Raw genomic sequence first — 22,983 nt, forward strand, 5'->3', positions numbered from 1 at the left:
CCCCGCCCTCCCCCCGTGAGGACCGGCCGCTCCCGGCTCCCGGCCCCCGGCCCCGCTTCCGGCGCAGGCGCAGTCCCGCGTTCCCTCGGCGGCTGCCGGCGTAGTGAGCCCGCCGCGGTGGAGTGTAGCGGAAAGGGCTCGCCGTCCTCCTCCGTCTCTCGCTGCTTCGGGGCGCGCTCTCTGCGGCTCTGTGAGCGCCCCTGAGCGCCGGCAGCGGCCGCGGTGGGTTCGTCAGGTGAGTGCGGCCGCGGGAGGGAGAGGCCCGGAGCGTGGAGCACCGCCCCCCTCGGCGCCCGCGCGCCCGCCTCTGGCGAGTCGGCCAGGAGGAGCGGCCGCGGCAAGTGCAGGTGCTGGCGCCGTGGAGGGCGCGGCATGCGGGGGTTCGGCGGGATGCCCTGGCCCGGTGAGCGCGCTCTCCGCCTGGGCACTTGGGCTCCAGGCCCTTGGGGGCGGTGTGTGGGGGGACCTCGGCGCCCCGGGTCAGCCGGCCGCCCCCTGGGCTACTGGTGGGCGTCGGGCGGCGGCTCCTTCCCCGGGCACGGACGCGTTACACATTAACCGCGCGGTCCCGCCTGCCCGGGGCAGGGAGCCCGAGTCCAGCGGGTTACCTGGCGGCGGGCGGGCGCGTCCGGGAGCGGAGGGCCGCGGTCGCGAAGAGGGTGAAAAGAGAGTTCCCGAACAAGTCGGAAGCAGCTCACAACACCGGACGCCGCCCGGCAGGGCTGTGGACCTGGGGTGGTTTCGTGCCCCAGTCTTAGGAAACGACGCGCGAGGCACCGTGCTGAGGCGTAGAGGTCACCCTCGGGAGGTTTCAGTGAAACCTGTTGGGAAATTCCGGGCAGGCGCCCGGAGTCGCGCCCGAGGAGGCAGCTCCGTGCCGCCAGACTTGTGTTCGGGGGAGTTGAGACGAACTGCACGGGTGGGATTGCATGGCTCTGCCCTCCTAGCGTTGACAACTCGCCCCGACCGCCAGGAAAGCGCGAGCTTCCTGGCTCCAGAAGTGATGATGCTGGGTGGAATCCCCAGCATGTGAAGAGTTGCTGGTTGTTATGGGATTAAAAAAGATGGGTAAGGTCTTGAAAGACACGAGCGCTGAGTTAGTACTGATTACTGAGAGGCAATTTAGTTTCATGGAAATGTTGCCTGTTCGGAGGCTACCTGTTATATACTCTCCTATTTCACCCCAACTCCTTCCGTTCGGTGTCGGGTTGAAAGCCTTGTAATCTCTTATAGTGGAATGATTGCATAATTGGAGGAGGGGCCCATAAGAGGATTACAACAAAACTGTTCCATTGTAAATCAGTTGAAAGACCCAGTTCTTGTTCATTATCCTTTTTCTCATTTTGTTGTTCATGAAGGTTTTTTTTTTCAGTGGTGAATGACAAATCAAGGAGAAAAGAGGCAGAATAGGGTTGTAGACCAATCGTAGTAAATATTTGATACTGTTAAATATTTCACCAGTTTTATGGGGCCTTGTTCTGTTATCATTTGTTATTTATTTACTAGTACTGTGCATTTTGATAGGACTTTTCATGTTTGGACAATGTATTCCAGATGTGGCTTATGTGATCTAAACCTAAAGCCCTTGTGGAATTTATAGGAATAAAGTTATACAATTAAGTAGTCCATTTTTTAACTATTAAAGGAAAAGCCATTGCATTTTTTTCCATTACAGTAATGTTACATATTAATGTATACCTTTGTGAACCAAAGTGCTTGATATAACGCTTCCTTCTGTGTTTGGCAAACAACTCATCTGTGGTATTGAATACTTGTAACCTTTCACCAGGATGGCCATTTAATGTTTAGCTGCTTTGTGGGATTTCTGAATAGATCCTGTTGTACTTTTTGAATTAGTGTAGTTATCCTTATGCTTCCTTTAATATTCTTTACCTTTGATTTTGTCTAAACTCTCATCCTCCCCCAACACACACATCCTCTACAAATAATTTTTAAAATGGAAAGGTTCTTAGAAATCTGTTTCACCCCCTCATTTTTTAAACATGGCAGGAAAAAATACCTTGTAGATTACAGTAGTTTTATATGCATTATAGTAGTTAGTATACTTTTTTCCCCCTCAGCAGGAGTCAGTGAACAAATTAGTGAGCTGGCTGAATGAAAAATTATTTAATGTTCAGCTCCATCATTTACTGTGCATAAAACCTTGAGTAAAACATTTAACCTGTTTGAGCTTATTTTCTCCATTTGTCAGTGGAAATACTGTTAGGTTGAAATTGCTAATATTCTGCTGTTTTTTATGTTTCAACCTAAGACGAACTTCATAATGGTAAGATGAGGATTTAATAAGATACTCCATTAGAGATGTGGGGAAGGGGAGAAGGAACCAATGTGAGCTTGATTGTGTGCAAGGCACTGTGTGTGCTTGTTTTCGATACCTTGACTCCTCAGTCCTCTGGACATTCCCGCGATATAGGTGGTTTATCAAATTTTACAAGTCAGGAAATGGAGGCTTAGAAAGTTGCGATAATTTGTCTGTAGTTACTTAGTTGTAGGTGGTCGTACAGCTGGCCAGTGAGAGAGCTGGTATTAAAAACTGTATCTGACTGCCCAAAATGGAACGTAGTGCTCTTGTTTCTTACATTCCTGGTCTGCACCTTCTATTAAAGAGCTTTGTAACTATAAGGAGGCACACAGATGACAAGTGTTACCATTTGTATTTCTGGTTTAAAAATATCCAAGATTTCTGAAGACGGTGACGCCAGCATTGCTACTACAGTTACTTTTAAGTCTAGTGCTTATCAAGCCAAGTCCTGGTATAAGCTTTATACTCATTTACTCTCACAGTGAGCAAGGAGATGATACTTTATCCCTATTTTGTAGTTGAGAAAATTGAGATGCTGAGACCTTATGTAGTTTGCTCAAGGTCACATAGTTAATTAAGTGACAGGTCTAGATTAGATGTCAGACAGTTTGTCTTCCATGTCTGTGCTCTTAACCACTACACTCTGTCATTTCTTCATGTATAAGTGGTAATGCTGAAGAATTGTTTGCTCATAATCACTACATTATCACTTCTTTATGTGTAGCTTATAATGCTGAAGAACTTTGTAATTTAGCTTTTATGAGATACGTAATGTTAATGTAATATGTAATTCTCATTGTGTCACCAGAGATTTTTTTAAATCAAATACTCATTGAGCATCTACTCTGCAAGTCACAGTAGGAGTTAAAGGAAACTGTTCTTAAGGAATATGGAAGGTAGGGCCTTATAATCATTCCCATATCTTTTATAAGTTCTTCAAAATGTAGAACGCACTTTACATATTTTAATGAAAGTCAACTAAGACAAAGTGCTAGGATAGTTGAGTAGTGGAGAGGAAGGACAGATGGGTAGTGGGTAGAGATATTTGTGCATTGAGGTAATGAGGGAAAGCTTGAAGATACTCCAAGGGAGTACGCTTTTTCAAACTAAACTTTTTTCCAATATAATTCTGATTAAGATGCAATTCATCAAAGGATAGTAAATTGGTTACTACGCATTTGATATCCTAAAAACAAAATATCTGAGCTTTTGTAAACTGCTTTCTAGCTTGTTTCTCCTTTTTTATACTACTATCCTTAGTTGTACCAGATGGTAGTCTTTTTAAAAATTTTATGCTTTTATAATACTGAGTACCTCTTTTTTGGTATTTATGAAGTTTGATATTTGTGTTGTATTTGTAATTGTTTCTAGGGCCCTAGAAACATGTTTATTGACAAGGTGGTCTCTTCCTCTAGTCTACAAGTGCTTCGAGAGTAGGGCTTACCTCATTTTATAGCTTTAACATTGGGCCAGGTAAGTACCGTGCTGTGTTTGGTGATGGATGATCAGTTGAAGAACGTTAGGATGTATTGAAGCTGCTCTAGCAGTAGAAATTGAAATGAACATTGAGAAATGAAGGGACAAAGGAAGGAAGAGGAAGATACTTATACAACTGGGAGCATTAACTTGCTATCTCTATTTTCCCTTCTGCTTTCCTTTTCAACTTACAACTAAATGAGGTAGTTTTATAAGTTTACATCGTACATAGTCATGGTTAGAGAAAAGTGGAAAAAGTAATCTGATTTATCTTAGAATATAGGCAACACGAAATTAGATAACTATAGCCATAAACTGATATTACTTAGAGGAAAAAGAATGAAAATTATTCAAATAGTTCAAGTTCATGAAAGATTTGATGTCGTTAACAGTAGGATTGTAAATATAATCAAAATGGCAGTTGATGAAATTCCCCTGAGGAGTATGGATACATACACAAATAAGTATATGAATTGACAGTTTAGTATGAAGAAACTGTTCAAGAATGTGAGAATGCCCTATGAGCATAAAGGAGCATATAGATGATAGCTTAGAACCACTTAAATAAGTGAACTGTAGTTTGATATGCCCAGATAAAAGTAATAGTATTGAATATTTGTTTGGGAGCACCTGGTTGTCAGATAAGGATAAAGTATAAAAGAAAAACCAAAATAAGTTTGAAAAAACAATAAGCAAATTTATATCAGTTCCCTGTGGGGAAAAGAATCATATTTGAACTACATGCCTCAGAAAGACTAGTTTTCCCCTTCTTTCCCTTTTATCTAAGATAAATAAAGATCCCTTCTGATTTGTAAGACAAACCCCTCAGTATGCTTTTGCTATTTCCCCCATTACATTTTTTTCTTTCTTAGATCTTTATAAAATCATACGTTTGTGTTGTGCTTTACAATGTGTACATTTTTACATTGATTTGCCATTTGATTTTCTCAAATGTAGGCAGGGGAGATAATATCACTACCATTATAGATGTCAAAACTGAAGCTTAGATTAAATGACTTGCGTCAGTTCACACAGCTTGTCAGTGACAGAATCTGAACTAGAAGGAAGGTTTTCTGAAGTTAGTCTGTTAAAATGCTCAGGTTTTCTCAAACTTCAATTTCTCCAGTTTTGATACTCTCGCAAAGTACTTACTATTTCATTTCTATCTTTTTCAGCAAAAATGTAGCCTGAATAACTGTCTCCACTCTGTAGTGCTTTGCTATTCATTCCTTCTCTAAAGACTCTTGTTTATTTATTCAGTCAGTGCATACTTCAGCACCTGTTGAATGTTTAGTTGGCATATATTCTTAAGAGGATATATAAAATGAGGCTTCCATTATTGAGAAAAAGAAATTTGGAAAATGATTTTTTAAAAAAATTGTACTTTTAAGTTCTGGGATACATGTGCAGAATGTGCAGGTTTGTTACATTACCATGGTGGTTTGCTGTACTCATCAACCCATCATCTACATTAGGTATTTCTCCTAATGCTATCCCTCCCCTAGCCCCCCACTCCCCCACAGGCCCTGGTGTGTGCTATTCCTCTCCCTGTGTCCATGTGTTCTCATTGTTCAACTCCCACTTACGAGTGAGAACATGCGATGTTCTGTTAATTTAAATAAATATTTAATTACAAATAAATATTTGTAATTAATTTATTACAAATTAATTTTATTAATTTAATAAATTTTATTAATTTATTTAAATAAATATTTAATAATTTAAATTTAAATAAATATTAAATAATATTTAAATTTAAATATTTATTTAATTAAAATAATTTTAAAATTAAAGTAATTTAAATAAATATTTAATTACAAATAAATATTTGTAATTAATTTATTACAAATTAATTTAATTTAATAAATTAATCTGTTAATTTAAATAAATATTTAATTACAAATTAATATTTGTAATTAAATATTAGCTCATATTGTATTATTACAAATAAATATTTGTAATTAAATATAATATAATATTAGCTCATAAGTTCAGAACATTTTGTGAAAACCATCAACATAACACACTGCAATAACTAACGTCTCTACACGTGTCAGGTTGTACATTGAAGTATTGTGGAATTAGGCCGGGCATGGTGGCTCACACCTGTAGTCCCAGCACTTGGGAGGTTGAGGCAGACAGTTACTTGAGGTCAGGAGTTCGAGACAAGCCTGGTCAACATGGCAAAACCCCATCTCTACTAAAAATACAAAAAATTAGCTGGGTGTGGTGGCCGGCACCTGTAATCCCAGCTACTCAGGAGACAGATGTTGCAGTGAGCCGAGATTGTGCCACTGCACTCCAGCCTGGGCGACAGAGCGAGACTGCATCTCAAAAAAAAAAAAAAAAAAAAAGTATTGTGGAATTAGTGGGAATTCATTTGTGATCTATTATAATAAAAATGGGAAAATTGTGTAGCCTGATTGACCATTTGACTAATTTGACTAATTTTGCTCTTGGGCTATTAATTACATTCGCATTTATAAACATAGAACGCTTCTTAAAAGATAAATGTGATTTTTTTTGTCATAACTAAAATGCTAGTTTGGGAAGCCAACTTTAAAATTATTATGAAAGCTAATGAAAAAATGACTATGTATATACTTGTTTTGTTTTTTCCTCCTTTATTATACAGTATTTGAAAAAATTTTGAACTTTCCTTTTTATTTTGAGAGCACTATAAATTATGGAGAGTTTCAAATAAGATAAGTAGACACAATAGTATAATGAACCTGAAAGTTTCCGTCATGTAGCCCAGTAACCATCAACAATGATCAGTCCTCATCCATCCACTTCTCCACTTCTATATTATTTTGAAACAAATTGCAAGTCCTGTGTAATTTCACCTGTAGATATTTCAGTATTTCCCAAAGATAAGAGCAGTTAACTACAGTACTTTTACAAACTTTGTTCTTTATTTTTTCATTTTAATCTATATTTCCTGCTTTTATTATTACAAATTTAAAAAAAACACTAATTCCTTGATATAAAATATCTACACTTTTTTAAAAAATACACAGGAATATGGGTACTATAGTAAATTCAAGTTTCTGCTTATTTTGATTTATATGCTTTTTTTTTTTTTTTTTTTTTCCAAGTCCTGTAAGGAGCTGAATAAGTATTTTAAATTCTGGCATAGTAGCAAAACAGAGGAGGAAATGATAACAAAAATAATATAGAGGAACATAATAGAACACAAAGCAATAGCAAATGCTCATTTCGGTAGCAGTGCTTTAGAGAAACTTCAGTTTTGTCTTTGTGAAAGTAAGAGAAGGGTTCAGAAATTAAACATTATTATTCTGTTTGGATTGTTCACTTCTTTTTTTTTTTTATACTTTAAGTTCTGGGATACCATGTGCAGAACATGGAGGTTTGTTACATAGGTATACACGTGCCATTGTGGTTTACTGCACCCAGGATTGTTCACTTCTTAGAGATCCTTAGTTGTGATTTAACCTTTATTCCCATCTCCCTACTCCCTATCTATTTCACCTTCTAAGCGTATCTCAGATGTAGTGGAGTTAGGTGTTAGAGTCAGACATACCAGTCTTTGAATACTAGCTCTGTTACTTTTTGTCTATTTGACAAAATTAATCTTTCCGAGCCTCCCTTTTTTTATATCTGTAAAGTCCCTACTTTACAGTTCAAATGAATGCTCTGAAGATTAACTGGAATAATTGTATGTTTCTGAATAAATATAAATGAAGCTGTTCTGAATGTTTTCTGTATATATATATGCCTCCATCCCCTCATTCCCAGTGCATGACCTTGGCATTAGATCAGACAGTAATTGTTTAACCAGCCTCTAGTCTTTAGTAAAGTTCTCATTGCCTTGGGAGTCATTTTTAAATGACTACATTACAATACATCTATACTTTCTAAAATGTAGATCTCACCATCTCTTCAGGATAAACTTTAAGCAACATTTTCTCTTTTAAAGAAGGCTTTTAATGGTCTGTCACAGTCTGCCTCTCCAGCCTGCTTTTCTGTTACTCTCTCCTTTGTTAGTTTTGTTAGTGCCAGACCCTTATTCCCTGACTGTCCTATCCTATTCCCCTGCCCATCTACTGGACTTGTATTCAGCATTCAAAATCTGACTTATGTTTTACTTCTCCTTGAGACATTCTCCTCTTCCCTCTTCCCTCCCCACAACCCTCAGAATAATCATGCCGTGGCTCTTAGAGGCTGTGTGCCATCTCTTTGGTCCATTTGTATCTGTATTCTTAGCACTTAGTGTCAGGATTTGCCTGGAGGTTTTGAAGCTGGCAATCATCCTACCATTCCAACAAGAATAAATATAATTTATCACATATATGTATTAAATAAATGTATTTAATATATATAGTAAATGTTGAAGGTTTTTAAAGAAGTGATGGAATTTGTAACTAATTCATGGAATTTATAACAGTTCAATTCATTATATGCTATTGAAGTAGCAGTCTCATTTTTAATCTCAGAAACTTTCTTTCATAATTCATGTTAAATTAAGAAGTCATTTGGGAATTTAAAAAGCATCTGGACTTTCCTCCCTGCCCCCCTTCCACAACTGTCTGTGAATAAATTGAAAGAGGAAAATAGTACTTACATAATCTTTAAACCTTTTCTTTTGACATGCCTTGGAATATTTAATTTCTATTATTGTGATAATAAAAGTAAAACAAAATTATACTACAGTATAATAGATGTTTACTTTTTTTGAGGAAAATCATTCAAAACAATAAGCTTTTAATTTTTAATATTTAAACCCAAACTCAACAATCATTACTTTTTGTTCTTAGTGATAGTGCTTGTGCTGATACAGTATGATCAAAATATTTGGCCAGTATTAGGAAATGTCCTGGAGATCATTATAATAGTAACAGCCAGTCTTAATTGGTAAGTGCCAGATATGGTGCTAAGCTCTTTAATTCTCATGACTACCTTAGGTACAGTTATCTCCCCTTGCCCTTTGTGTGTGTGTGTGTGTCTGTGTGAGAGAGAGAGAGGTCTTTCTCTGTTGCCGAGGCTGGAGTGCAGTAGCACGATCACAGTTCACTACAGCCTCAACCTCCCTGGCTCAGGAGTAGCTGGGACCATAGGCGTGTGCCACCACACTCTGCTAATTTTTAAATTTTTTGTAAAGATGGGGTCTTGCTATGTTGCTTTTGGTTGTTGCTTAAACATCTTGGGCACAAGCAGCTGTCCTGTCTTGGCCTTCCAAAGTTCTGAGATTACAAGAACCACTGTGCCTGACCTGTCATCTCCATTTTTAGATGAGAAATTGAGACTTAGATCTCTAGGTCACTTTATTAGTAACTGGTGAAGCCAAGATTTGAGACTGATTCCAGAGTACAAGCTATTTAATGAGATAGTGAATACTGGTTAAGTTACCCTGTTGGCCTTTCTCCTAGTAGACAAGTACATTCCTTTATCTACCAGGAGTATTTGATCCAATTCTACAGTGAAATAGATGAAGATATTTGGGTTCAGATAAGTTACCTGCCCAGGTTCATAGATAGATCTCAGCTTGATCAGGAGCCTTAGCTTTCTTCTTCAGGTACTGATGCTTCTACTCTGCTGTGTTGCCATATTACCTCCTTTGTTGGAAATGATTTACTTTCTGAGTGTAGTGCTTTGAGGAATTTTAGTAAATATAGAACTCAAATTATTTAATTTTCACATGTATTAAATTGATATGAAAAAAGATAAAAATCACAGCTTTAGTTTTTTTTTTTTTTTTCTAAAATTAAGATTCTATGTTTCCCATTTGTCAAGGTAAGTCCAAATTAGGGGAATGTGCTTTGTGTGGAAAAATTGATTTTATTTTTTCTTTTTGACTACTGATATAAATCAAGTTGCTAGATTTCATTTAAAATATGTATATTCATTTTATTCATGTTCTTCAGATGTTTCATTGATAATATTTTCCCATTAATCCTGATTTCTTGAGTTGTCCTAGGGATGCCTTTTGTTTTCAAGAAACATTTTAAAAATTCACTTTAATTAGAATAAGTAAATTTCATAAGAAGTTGTTAGGATCTTTCTAGGCATTTATTAAATGAGTTAATATATATGAAATTCTTAGCACCACTATCTGACACATAGTTAACCTTCAGTAAAGATTGACTGTTGTTTTTGCTGTGATAGTACTGATTTCGAGAAAGAAAAATTAATAGGAAATGCATATTAGGGATCAGAAGCAAATTGTTTTGATCAACTTTTTCTTGTGGTCTGCAGTCTGCTTTACTACCTGGAGCTCAATAATAAGGCCAGCCAAGTTGTGTTGGTAATTCATCCATAAGAATTTAATGTGATCATCTTTTTTACATATTGGTCATGATCCTTGACAAGTTTAATTTATTAATTGGGATAATCAGTTGAAATTAGTTCTTTTTGAATCATTCATTGCTTAATGCAAAAGATACTACTGCTTAAAAATAGTTTATTTTACTCTTATAAAGATGTTGCATGTGAAATAAATCTTAAAGCTTCTATATATTTAAAGGGCAAAAGATTTTCAGACCAGTGAGATTGGCAGCTCATTACCGGCTAAATTACATTTTATGGAAATTTCACGTGCTTGAAAAAGGGATTAAATTTAATCTCAAAATAATCTCCTTTTCAGAAGTGACTTAAATTTAGACAGTGTTTAAATGTATTCCCCAGAAGGGGAACATTGTAGGTTAGAAGCACTGCTCAGAGGCGTTGTCCTAAGTGCTATATAACAGGGGTCCCCAATCCCTGGGCTGTGGACCTAAATGGTCTGTGGCCTGTTAAGAATTGGGCCGCACAGCGGGAGGTAAGTGGCAGAAGGTAAGTGGTGGACAAGCGATCATTCCCACTTGAGCTCCACCTCCTGTCAGATCAGCAAGCTGCATTAGATTCTCATAGGAGTGTGAACCGTATTGTGAACTGCACATGCGAGGGATCTAGGTTGCGTGCTTCTTAAGAGAATCTAATGCCTGATGATCTGAGGTGAAACAGTTTCATCCCGAAACCATCCCCTCCCACCCTCTGCCCTGTCTGTGGAAAAATTGTCTTCCATGAAACTGGTCCCTGGGGCCAAAAAGGTTGGGGACCGCTGTTACACAGTATTATCTCTTTTAATTTTCATTCTGTTAGGTAGCAAAACCAAGGCACAGATTTCCAGATGGGAGAACCTAGGCTCAGATTGTCTCAGTAATTTGACAGAAGTGGGATTCAAACCTGCCTCTCTTGGAGACTTGTACTTTATATTCATAGCTTGTGCTCCAGCTAATGGAGTATCTGCGTTTTGTATAAATGCTTTGCTTTCACATGGTGGACATGTCTGGAAAGCCCTTACAAAGGTTTTGTCTTTCTCATTTCCTACTTGTTGTTTGGATCTTTCCTTTGGCTTTATTTTTTCGAGAATCCTTTGCCTGTGATTTATTTGTCCTTCCCGTGTGGTCTCTGAGTTTATTTGCATCTTCTGTGGCATTTATCACATATCATTGCCTCTACTTGTCAGTCTGCTACTCTAATAGGCTGTTTGAAGGCAGAGTAGATTTTTCTTCTTTCCCCAGAGCCTGGCACAGAGTAGGTCATTAGTAAATACTCGCTGAAAGAATGGCTGAAATACTGTGTTTATATGTGGGAAAAATAGGGTTAATGTTGCAGGCATGATGGATTTTAATTCAAAACTAAGAGAAACATTTTCTCTAGAACAGTGGAACAATGGAGTGGCAAAGTAGTTCTACTTGTAAGTGTGTTGTGGTGGTTAAGAGCTTGGACGGTAGAGTCTAATAATGGTAGGCTTTAATTCTGACTATAAGCTGCAGTTTCCTCAACCATAGATGCGCTATACTTAATATTTAGTAAGTGCTCAACAAATACTAGCTGTTACGGGGAGGAGCTACCTTAACTTCCTGTGAGATTGGGGCTGGTAGTTGAATGACTTGGCTCCTTGGCTTCCTGTTCCCTTCCTCTCTCCCAGGATTATTTTGAAGCAAATCTAAGTAATCTTCTTATTTCATCTATAAATACTTCAGTGTGTATCTTTTTTAAAAGATAAGGATTTTAAAAATATAACCATTATACCATTATTATCCCTAAAATTAACTATAATTCCTAATAACATAATTTGTTTTTTTTTTTTTTTTTTTTTTTCCTGAGACGGAGTCTCGCTCTTTCACCCAGGCTGGAGTGCAGTGGCGCGATCTCGGCTCACTGCAAGCTCCTCCTCCCGGGTTCACGCCATTCTCCTGCCTCAGCCTCCCGAGTAGCTGGGACTACAGGCGCCCGCCACTGCGCCCGGCTAATTTTTGTATTTTTTTTTTTTTTACTAGAGACGGGGTTTCACCATGTTAGCCAGGATGGTCTCGATCTCCTGACCTCGTGATCCGCCCGTCTCGGCCTCCCAAAGTGCTGGATTACAGGCGTGAGCCACCGCGCCCGGCCCATAATTTGTTTTTACAGTTGGTTTATTCAAAGAAGAATCCAAACAAGGCCCACAGATTCTGTTTAGTTACTTCTCTTAAGTCTATAAATTCCCTCTACCTCTTTTTTTTTTTTTTTTTACAGTTTATTGGAAAAACCAGGTAGTTTGTTTATGATGAGAGTTTCCCAAAGTCTAGATTTTGCTGTTTTTGTCCCTGTGGTGTTATTTAACATGTTCCTTTCTCCTCTGTATTTACTATAAACTGATGACCGTCAAGAGGCTTGTTTGGTTTGGGGTCTTTCTTTTTTTTTTTTTTCTTAGAGAGGCCAGAATGCTTCATTAATGGCAGTGATGTTCATTTCTTATTTGCCACATAATATACATAATGTTTGATTGTCTCCGTTTTTGTGACAAGATGTGATCAGTGAGTTCAGGTACTGTCATTCTGATTGATTAACTATAAAGTTCCTCAAACAACCTTTTACCTTATGGTTTTAATAGCTATTTAAATAATTATTGCCCTAAATGCATTATTTCATTAGGATTCCAAAGTTATATTTATTAAATGGAATTCTGCTAAAAAGAACTTTTTCTCATGAGCTGTTCAGTTCCTTGGTATACAGGAAAGCCAGATAAAATACTTCATTCTTTCATTTGATTTACCAATTTTGAAAATAATGAATTGGTTCCATAGCATTGATCAAAGAAGGCCAGTGAGGTACTTTGCTTTATTTTTAGTGTCATTATGACCTCATGGATTTAAAAATATTTGCCTTTCAGTTCTTTGCAGATATCCTTTTTGATGTTCAGATTGTCCCATTTTTGGTTACTGGGAGTCCTTTTGATATCAGTCCAGTAGTTTTGATGGTATACTTGCTTTCTGGTATAACGATGTTCCAGGGTCCTTTCGTATGTTTCTGTCCCAGGCTGGAATCAGCCATTTTCCCAAGGAGCCTGTGTTCTTTTTTGGAGGACATGGTATTACTCTGAGCACACGGGTGCGCATTGCTCCTGAGTTGGTCAGCGTTGCTATGCCTTTTCATTGGATAAACTTAGAATTTTTTTTCTGGTGTTTCTGAGTCAAATTTAGGCCTCTAGGATTTAAATTCTTTGATTTTTTTATTTGTATTTTTTCTAATATGCTGAAAATCTTAGTTCCAAATGACATTGGCATAACTTATTTGCTTCATCTTATAACAAAGTTTCAGAATCACAGTTTCAATATTACTACTGTTATGAACATTGAAAATAGGTTATGACTTTTTTCACTTCCTTTTGCTTTTAGAATACATTCCATTAGGGATATATATTTATGTTGTTATTTTTTAAAATCACTTGAAGTAGTTCTTTTCTGTGTGGTTAAGCTACCGTCTCAATACACAAGTTTATTTGCTTTATGTATAGGGATTCTTTTTTAAACTTTAATTTTTACTGTTTACATGGTTCCAAGCTCAAAATCAAATATGTAAAGCAGGGTACTTTCAGAAAAAAGTCTAGCTTTCGTATTTTTCACAGTCATCTCTCCTATAGGTAACCATTTTCCCTGCCTTTTTTTCTTTTGTTCTTTTTTTTTTTTAAAGATAGGGTCTCGCTCTTTCACCCATGCTGGAGTGCAGTGGTATGATCAAAGCTCACTGTACCCTCAAATTCTTCAGCTCAAGCCATCCTCCCATCTTAGCCTCCCAAGTGGTTAGGACTATAGGCTTGCACCATCACACCCAGCTAATTTTACAACTTTTTGTAGAGACAGGATCTCACTATGTTGCCCAGGCTGGTCTTTAACTCTTGGCCACAGTTGTCCTCCTGCCTCTGTGTGTCAAGTTTTTGGGATTACAGGTGTGAGCCACTGAACCCAGCCTTTCCATTAAAAAAAAAATTATATATATATATTAATTTTTTATTTTTATTCTCCTTTTTTAGATAAAAGGTAGTTTACTGTTATTTATCCTGTTTTTTATCTTACTGGTATATCTTCGATGTCACTTCATAGCGATATATGGATATGTATTTTACATCTGTGCAGTGCTTCATTATGAGGATGTACCCTGGTTCATTAAATCAGTTTTTTGCTATTACAAAGAGTGCTGTTGTCATGTTGCCAGTTTATCTTTAGGATAAAGCTCCAAGAGTGGCATGCTGGGTCACAGGTTTAATATCATTTTGAAGTTATTGCTAAATTTTCCTCCATAGGATTTGTACTATTTTGTATTTCCAGAAATGCAAATGCTTTTACATTTTATGATTCAGCGAACCTTCAGGATATAGAAAGTGAATTCATAGTATATGGGATAGAAGAAAGAATCATAAATAGTTACTGATTAAAATGTCGAAGTTTAATGCAAACCTAATACAAAGGTTTTTTATGTTAATGAATTGGTTAGTGTGCTTGCCTGAACTATATTCGAGTGAAAATGAATTACGTACTTTGAATATAGCTGTTTTCTTGGTATATGTGGGTATATGGATTATGAATAAAAAATGAAAATTCTTTTGGGTGAAAAAATAATAAATTTTAATGGAGTATTAAACACCTTACATTCCTTATTAATCTCATCTTTCATTTGGCATAGTGAATATTTTATGTGAAAAAAACAAGGACTAGTTTCATTTTGAAGAATTAACTATTTAATTTTAATAAACAGCTTACTGGATTTGAAATTTGTCATTTGTAGATTTAATTGTTGCACTTTGGATTGTCTATATGCTGGAAAGTTTGTGACACATACTAATTTGTAATTTTGAAATGATACTGAGTCAGATCTCTTTCAACTTTGCTGAAATCTTTTTGTTTTTATTCTCTACTTGTATTATTTTAACACTTATTATTAAGGATTTGAGAGTTAAATTTTTCATCTAGTTTAACAAATGAATACTTCTGTATCTTATGGAAGAGATGATGTGCTATATCATTTGTTTTGGCATTTTTTTATTTTTAATTTTTGAGTTGGAATCTCAGTCTGTCGCCTAGGCTGAAGTGCAATGTCTCAGCTCATTGCCACCTCTTGGGTTCAAATGATTCTCCTGCCTCAGCCTCCCGAGTAGCTGGGATTATAGGCATGGGCCAGCATGCCCAGCTGATTTTTGTATTTTTAGTAGAGACAGGGTTTCACCGTGTTGGCCAGGCTGGTCTCGAACTTCTGATCTCAAGTAATCCACCCGTCTCGGCCTCCCAAAGTGCTGGGATTATAGGTGTGAGCCACCAAGCCTGACCTGTTTGGCATTTTCTAAGTTCGGGGAAGATATTATCCACAACTGTCAAAGTACTATCATAGGAAGGAAAAACACTGGAAAGAGAGATTGGATTCAGATCCTAGAAGACCTTACTTTTTTGGCTAAGAAGTTTGGTCTTTATTCAGCAGACAGGGAAAATCAATAAAGAATTTGTAAGATGCCATTTAGCTTTGAATTCCTCAGAGGAAAAACTTGAGTGGTACACTCAAGTTAGTTTCCATGTAAACTTTGTGATGCAATTGAATAGTTACATGAACTGTTTTTTGCTTATGGAGAACCTGAAGCATATGTGGTATTGTTAGTGCCTGTGCTATGATAATTCAAGTTTATTGAGGCCATACTCTGTGTCAGGTACATAATACTCTACAAAATACTTTACATGGATTGTCTCCTTCAATCCTCATGGCAACCAGGACAAGGGAGGGGCTGGTGTTATCCCCATTCTAATCTCACCAGAGGAGAAATTTAAGGCTTATAGAAATGAAACACATTATCCAGGATTGGATCCTGTATATATAAAGGATATTATTGGAACAATTAGTGAAATTTGAATGGGGCCTGTTGATTAGATGGTAATTTTAATCACTGTTAACTTCCAGATTTTGATGATGATTTTGTAGTTAGATAGGAGAATGTCCTTGTACTTAGGATGCACACACACATACACAGATACACACATACACACACACACACACACTGTGTATATGTATACATTGAGATATTAAGTGGGCATCATGTCTGAAACATTCTCAAATGACTCAAAAATGTTAAGTTTCATAATCTGGGTGACAGGTATGAGAGAGTATGTGTGTGTCTTTACTGCCTTTCTACTTACTCTAACCAAGGTCATGTATAATCACAAAGTTAAATATAAATTCAAGAGATCTGTGGTACAGCAGGATTACTGTAGTTCCTGATGATATATTGTAAATTCTTGAAAAATGCAGAGAGTAAATGTTGAGTTTTCTCATCACAAAATAATGGCATGAGGTAATACATTTGTTAATTAGCTAGTTAGCCATTTCACAATGTGTATGTGCCTTCAAACATGTTGTACATGATAAATACAATGTTCTCTGTTAAAAAAATTGTTTTAAGAGTTTCACAGCATAATTGTTATTGAGTCTAAGATTGCATAATACTGTTAGATTTTATTTTTAGTATTTTCATATTTAAATAGTATACTGAGATAATTTATTTTAATATGAACATTTAATAATTTTAAAATATTTTTAAAAATTAAGCCAATTTTTATTCATTCCTCATACTAATTGATTATTCTCACTTTAACAGCATCGCTCATCACTTTCAGGTTTCTTCTAAATCAGATCATTTGCCTTTTGTAGTACTCTGAGATTGCTTAGTAAATGTTAAGTGATTGTGGTGTTTTGTTTTTCTTTTTGTTTTTTTGAGTGGGACAAGGTCTTGCCCTGTCACCCAGGCTGGAGTGCAGGGCTGTGATCACGGCTCACTGCAACCTGCATTTGGGCTCAAGCAATCCTCCCACCTCATCTTCCCGAGTAGCTGGTACTACAGGCGTATACCACCATGTGATTGTGGTTGTTTTAAAAAAGGCTCTTTTATTTTAAGCTTATAATTTACAATGGGCTGTTAAACACATTTTATAATTTATACATTTTAATTTAGTTTTAAGTGTTATCTAAAAATAAGTATCTGCTTTTTGTTTTAACATAGGTTATCTTATGATGAGGCTTTTGCTATGGCTAATGATCCCTTGGAAGGCTTCCATGAAGTAAACCTTGCTTCACCTACTTCTCCGGACCTTCTTGGTGTGTATGAATCAGGAACTCAAGAGCAGACTACCTCACCAAGTGTCATCTACCGGCCACACCCTTCAGCTTTATCCTCTGTACCTATCCAGGCAAATGCATTAGATGTTTCTGAACTTCCTACACAACCCGTGTATTCATCCCCCAGACGTTTAAATTGTGCGGAAATATCTAGTATCAGGTAGGAAATAAGTAAATCACTTATTTGATTTCTTTTTTAAATGGACAGTTTGCTTAGTTACTCTATTTTAAGTTTTAGTATTTTTAGAAAATTTGAATAACTTAAGTGTGCCTAGGTAAAGAAATACATGACATGATAATGTTCTAGAACAGGGTTGACAAACTTTTTATGTGAAGGGCCAGATAGTAAATATTTTAGGCTTTGCAAGCCATACAGTCTGTGTTGCAACTACCCAACTCTGCCTTTAGAGTTTGAAAGCAGCCATAGGCAGTATGTAAATGAATGAGAGTGACTGTGTTCCAATAAAACTTCATATATGGATGCAGAATTTTGAATTTCATTTAATTTTCATGTGTCACAAAATATTCTTTTAAAGATTTCTTTTCAACTATTTGAAATTGTAAAAACTATACTTGGCTCATTGATGCCTTATAAAAACAGGTGGAAGGCTTGCTTTAGCCTGCAGGCTATAGTTTGTTAACCCCTGCTCTTGAGTAGCACTGTCCTGTAGAACTTTCTGTGTTGATGAAAATGTTCTATTTCTGTGCTAATATGAATGATAGGTATTAACCACATGTAGCTATTGAGCACTTGAAATGTGGCTGATATGACTGAGGACATACTATTTATTTAAATATAGAAGCTAACAAATTGGGTAGTACAATTCTAGAGCTGTGTGTTTAAGCCAGTTCTATTGGAGCGTATGCTGATACTTTCTGAAAAGTGTCTCTCTCCTTTACAGCTTTCATGTTACAGACCCAGCACCTTGTTCTACCTCTGGAGTCACAGCTGGATTAACTAAATTAACTACAAGAAAGGACAACTATAATGCAGAGAGAGAGTTTTTACAGGGTGCTACTGTACCAGAGGCTTGTGATGGCAGTGATGATATTTTTGGGTTGAGTACTGATAGTCTGTCTCGTTTACGAAGCCCATCTGTTTTGGAAGTTAGAGAAAAGGGCTATGAACGATTAAAAGAAGAACTCGCAAAAGCTCAGAGGGTAAGAAAGAAGATATTTTATTCTTCCATATATTATATTAGAAATGAGTATTTCTCCACGGGGTGGGGCAACCTACAGAAATGAAATCATGACAGTTGTACATTTATCCGTCATATATGCCCAGCCTCAGCTCCTGTTAGGCAGCATTTAGGAATCCGTGAAATTGGCTGGGTAGTAAAGAAGTTCCTCTAAGACTACTAACTGGAAAAATGTGGCTCTGTTAACTCTTCTGTGCCCCACTGCATTGCTTGCTCCCTGTCTTGTATTATTTTAATGTAGATTGAGTGGGCTATATTCCACATGCAGGGTTTTACCTCCTTACTGCATGGCTGACTAAATGGTTATTTACTTGAAGTCACTCAGTCTAAGTCATTTTGTTTTGAGGAGTTTAAGCTGAGTTTGAATATTTTCTGTATCTTACCTTGGAGAATTTTCTTGGTAAGTTGTTGTGTTTCCCATTTGGTCATCTTTAAAGTTTCTGCTATTTATTTCCAAACTTGTGGCCATATCTTAGTCTTTTTCTGAGTCTGCAGTTAAATTTCAGAGGGAAATTTATAGAATGAAATGCATACATTAGAAAACAGGAAAAGTCTCAAATGGACAATCTAAGCTCCCACTTTAAGAATCTGTAAAAAGAAGAGCAAAATAAAACCAGAGCAAGTAGAAGGAAGGAAATTATAAAGAGCAAAAATCAATGAAATTGATAACAGAAAAAATAGATAAAATGAATGAGACAAAATGTTGGTTCTTTAAGAAGATTGATAAAATTGCAAGCCTCTCGCAAGACTGACAAAAAGAAGACAGATTATCAGTAGCAGGAGTGAAATGCAGGATGTCACTGGAGACTCAGATTGAAAGTATAATGGAATGATATGAAAAACTGCATATATAAACCTGACAACCTAGGTGAAATACCAGTTCACATGTAGAAAATTGAGAAGGTAGGGCAGACATTTATAGGTGTAATTTCCAGCCTACCATGACATTTCACAAACATATTCCCACTCTTTCCCTAGCATACTTGTCTCTCATGAGCGTAGTATATTCATTTTTTTTAATCCCCAGTTCCTTCCCAAAGGAAAAGGATGTGGTGAGATGTGGTTGCATTTTGTTTCTGTCATCTGGCTCAGACTTTGTCTTAATAGACAGTATTTTAGTAAAATCACACATTATATAGAGGTAAAATTTTGAGTATATGTATCCATCTTTGAGAACATGTGGTTATTGATCAGAACAGATTGATCAGAACAGATTGATTAGAACAGAACAATTTCTTAGCTCACTTGAGAATTTCCTTTGAAATCTAATATGCTGTATTTAGAGATACTGTTGAGATAATTGAAATGATGATGTGTGAACACATGTGGTGACTTTTATGAAGAGTATAAGTTAGTATTAATATTTACTTAGATCTCAAGGCTTGAAAAGGACTCTTGAATATAAAAATACTTCCTGAATTGTGACAACTTGTGAATCAAAACTATGTCAACAGCCATTTTCTTTAGTCTTATTATCTTAAGAGAGGCCATTTTCTATACTTTTTACTTACTTGGTTAACTGTTTGTGTCTTCCTATTTAATACGAGTTTCTTATAGATAGTGTATAGTTAGGTCTTGTTCTTTTGATCCTTTGTAATTATCTCTGTCTTTTAATTGGTGTTTAGACCATTTACATTTAATGGATAATGGTATAGTTTGGTTTAAATTTACCATCTTACTGTTTGTTTTCTGTTTGTCTCATTTGTTCCTTTTTCCCTTTTGTATCCTTTCTTTTGAATTAATTCTGTATTTTTAAAACAATTTCATCTTCCTGTGGCTTTTATCTTTGTTGTGTTAATTTAGTGATTGCTTTAGGGTTTATAGTAGACATATTTAACTTATCACTCTACCTTCCGGTGATATATTACTTTACATCTGGTGTACAGACCTTACAAAACTATACTTTTATTTTTCCCCTCCCAGTTTTCGTGCAATGATTGTTGTATATTTCACTTCTTTGTGTGTTTAAACCCCACAAAACACTATTGTTTTGCATTAAACAGTATTATCTTTTAAAGAGACTTAAATAATAACTAAGAATCTTTATATTTCTTTACATAGATAAACATCAGAAATGTTAGCTACATGGGCATCTGTGTGTTCATTCCTTTGGTATTCATTTCTTCATGTGGATCCAGATTTCCAACTCATATCATTTTTCCTTTGGCTTGAAGGACATCCTTTTACGTTTTTGTTGTGCATGTTTGATGGTGATAAATTCTTTTGGCTTTCGTATGTCTGTGTTCATTTTTGGTTTTTGAAAGATATTTTCCCTGAGTAAAGAATTTAAGATTGATAATTTTTTTTCTTTTGGTACTGTAAAGATGTTGCTTCAGTGTTTTCAAGCATGTACATTGTTTCTCACAAGAAATCTGCTGTTAACCCTTACCTTTGTTCCTCTGCATATTAGGTCTTTTCTCTCTGGCTGCTTATGAGAGTCCTCTCTCACTGGCATAAGCAATGTGATGGTGATTTGCTTTGGTGTAGTTTCTTCAGCTTTTTTATGCTTGGGATTTGTTGAGCTTCTTGAAGCTGTAGGTTGTTAGTTTTCATAAAATTTGGGAAATTTTGGCCTTTATATCTTCAAAAAGTTTTCCATTCTTCCTCTCTCTCTCCTTTCCTCTGGATTCCTATTACATGTAATTAGGCTGCTTAAACTTATCTCACAGCTTGCTGGTGTTATAGTCTTTCATTTAAAAATCTTTTTTTCTCTCTGTGTTTCATTGTGGGTAGTTTCTATTGCTATGTCTTCAAAGTCACTACTGTTTTCTTCTGAAATATCTAATCTGTTAATCCCATACAGTATATTTTTAAACTAGACATTGTAGTTTCCATCTCAAAAGTTTGATTTGGATCTTTTTTATACTTTGCTTGCTCTGCTTAATATGTTGGGATGCAGTTTAATAAATGTTTTGTTTCTAATAACTATTTCATCTCTTCAGATAATAATCTGGGGTAGATCTGGAGAGCACATTTTGTTTTTCATTTCTGGGGGATCACTGTCTTTTATTGCCTAATATCAAATGCTTCAAATTGTTGATCCATATATTTTTTCAGAATTTTAATTGTGTCAGATGGGTGGTAAATCTAATCCCTGTTCCTCTATCTTAATTGGAAGTGAAAGTTGTACTTACCCATTTATATTATTTCATTGTCTACCCCATTCAAGTAATCCACATAGAAAAACCTGCATTTATACACACATGCTTCAATAATTCTGAGATTCATGAGGATAAAGATTGCATATGTTTTTGCTCATGATTGTATCTTGAGCATATAATGGGTTTTCAATACATTTTGTTGATTAATGAATATATACATGTATATGCAGTTATACAAGTGTTTGTATACACACATGCCTGATATATTAGGGTGATGCTTATAAGTAACCCCCAAATTTTCGTGACTTTACCTAATAGAAATTCATTTTTATTCATTTAACACTCTGAAGCAGATGTTCATAGTTGGTAGGCAGTTCTCTGTGAAATAATTCAGAGATCTGTTCTCTTCTGTTTGGGGCCTTTGTAATTTCTAGGGTTTTATTGTTATTTGTATCTAACCAATGAGACAAAAGGGAAAGACAGCTTAGAGAAGGTACAGCTTCTTCTAAAAAACCTTGGCTTAGATATGATACACATCACTTTTGCTCACATTCTATTGGTGTGAACCTCTTTCATGCCAATACCTAGGTGTATGGTGGGCTGGGTAATGTAATCCCTGGGTGGACAACCACTTCCCAGCAACAAATCCATACTCTGTGTGTAGGGGGACCAATCATGTGGTCACTTATTTTCAGGTGCAGGGATGCCAGAGATTATGATGTAGTCATTTAGCTGTTTGGCCTTCCATAGGATATTGCTGAAGAGCAGCTTTTAGTGGAATTCTCAGGAGGAAGTTGGGCTTTAGTGCATTCTTATTAAGTATAGATACTTGCACTCTACTCCAGATCTGCTGAAATCAAATTATTATGTTGAGGTTTGGGAATATGCATTTTCATCAAACTTGTTGATTCTTACATTCACTAAAAGGTGAAATCTGCTGTAAGAGGTTATTTTCAACTTTTAGTTTTCTTAAAAGAAAATGAGCTGGGTGCAGTGGCTCACACCTGTAGTCCCAGCACTTTGGGAGGCTGAGGTGGGCAGATCACGAGGTCAGGAGATCGAGACCATCCTGGCTAACACGGTGAAACCGCTTCTGTACTAAAAATACAAAAAATTAGCCAGGTGTGGTGGCGGACGCCTGTAGTCCCAGCTGCTTAGGAGGCTAAGGCAGGAGAATGGCGTGAACCCAGGAGGTGGAACTTGCAGTGAGCTGAGATTGCGCACTGCACTCCAGCCTAGGCGACAGAGGGAGACTCCGTCTCAGAAAAAAAAAAAAGAAAATGAAATGACTTAGAAAATAAAGCCCAGTAGGATAGCTTGCAAAGAGAGTCATTGAAAAACACATACTTGCACTAACCCTATTCAGTATTGGTTCTACTAACTGTAGCCAAAGACATTCGTAAACATTAACAAATATTTTCTTTTTTATGAGATAAAACTATAAATTTTATTTTGCTTCTCAACA

At 36.5% G+C, this 22,983-nt stretch overlaps 1 protein-coding gene across 8 annotated transcripts in view; it reads left to right on the top strand.

Annotated features, from left to right (window-relative positions):
- RAB3IP (RAB3A interacting protein) overlaps positions 1-22,983 on the top strand; it is a 69,346-nt gene that overhangs the window by 320 nt on the left and 46,043 nt on the right. For 3 of the 8 annotated variants that reach the window (XM_058425091.1, XM_032170720.2, XM_032170721.2), the window contains exons 1-3: positions 38-235; positions 17,103-17,378; positions 18,121-18,379. In XM_058425091.1, the coding sequence (XP_058281074.1) occupies positions 17,128-17,378; positions 18,121-18,379 (510 nt within the window). In that variant the 5' untranslated portion in view covers positions 38-235; positions 17,103-17,127. Of the gene's footprint in view, positions 1-37; positions 236-380; positions 404-17,102; positions 17,379-18,120; positions 18,380-22,983 lie in introns of those variants that run through there. The other 5 variants (XM_032170719.2, XM_032170722.2, XM_058425090.1 and 2 more) reach the window with 4 other exon arrangements.

This window comes from Hylobates moloch, unplaced genomic scaffold, assembly GCF_009828535.3.
Source record: "Hylobates moloch isolate HMO894 unplaced genomic scaffold, HMol_V3 SCAFFOLD_12, whole genome shotgun sequence".
NCBI classification, from domain to species: domain Eukaryota; kingdom Metazoa; phylum Chordata; class Mammalia; order Primates; family Hylobatidae; genus Hylobates; species Hylobates moloch.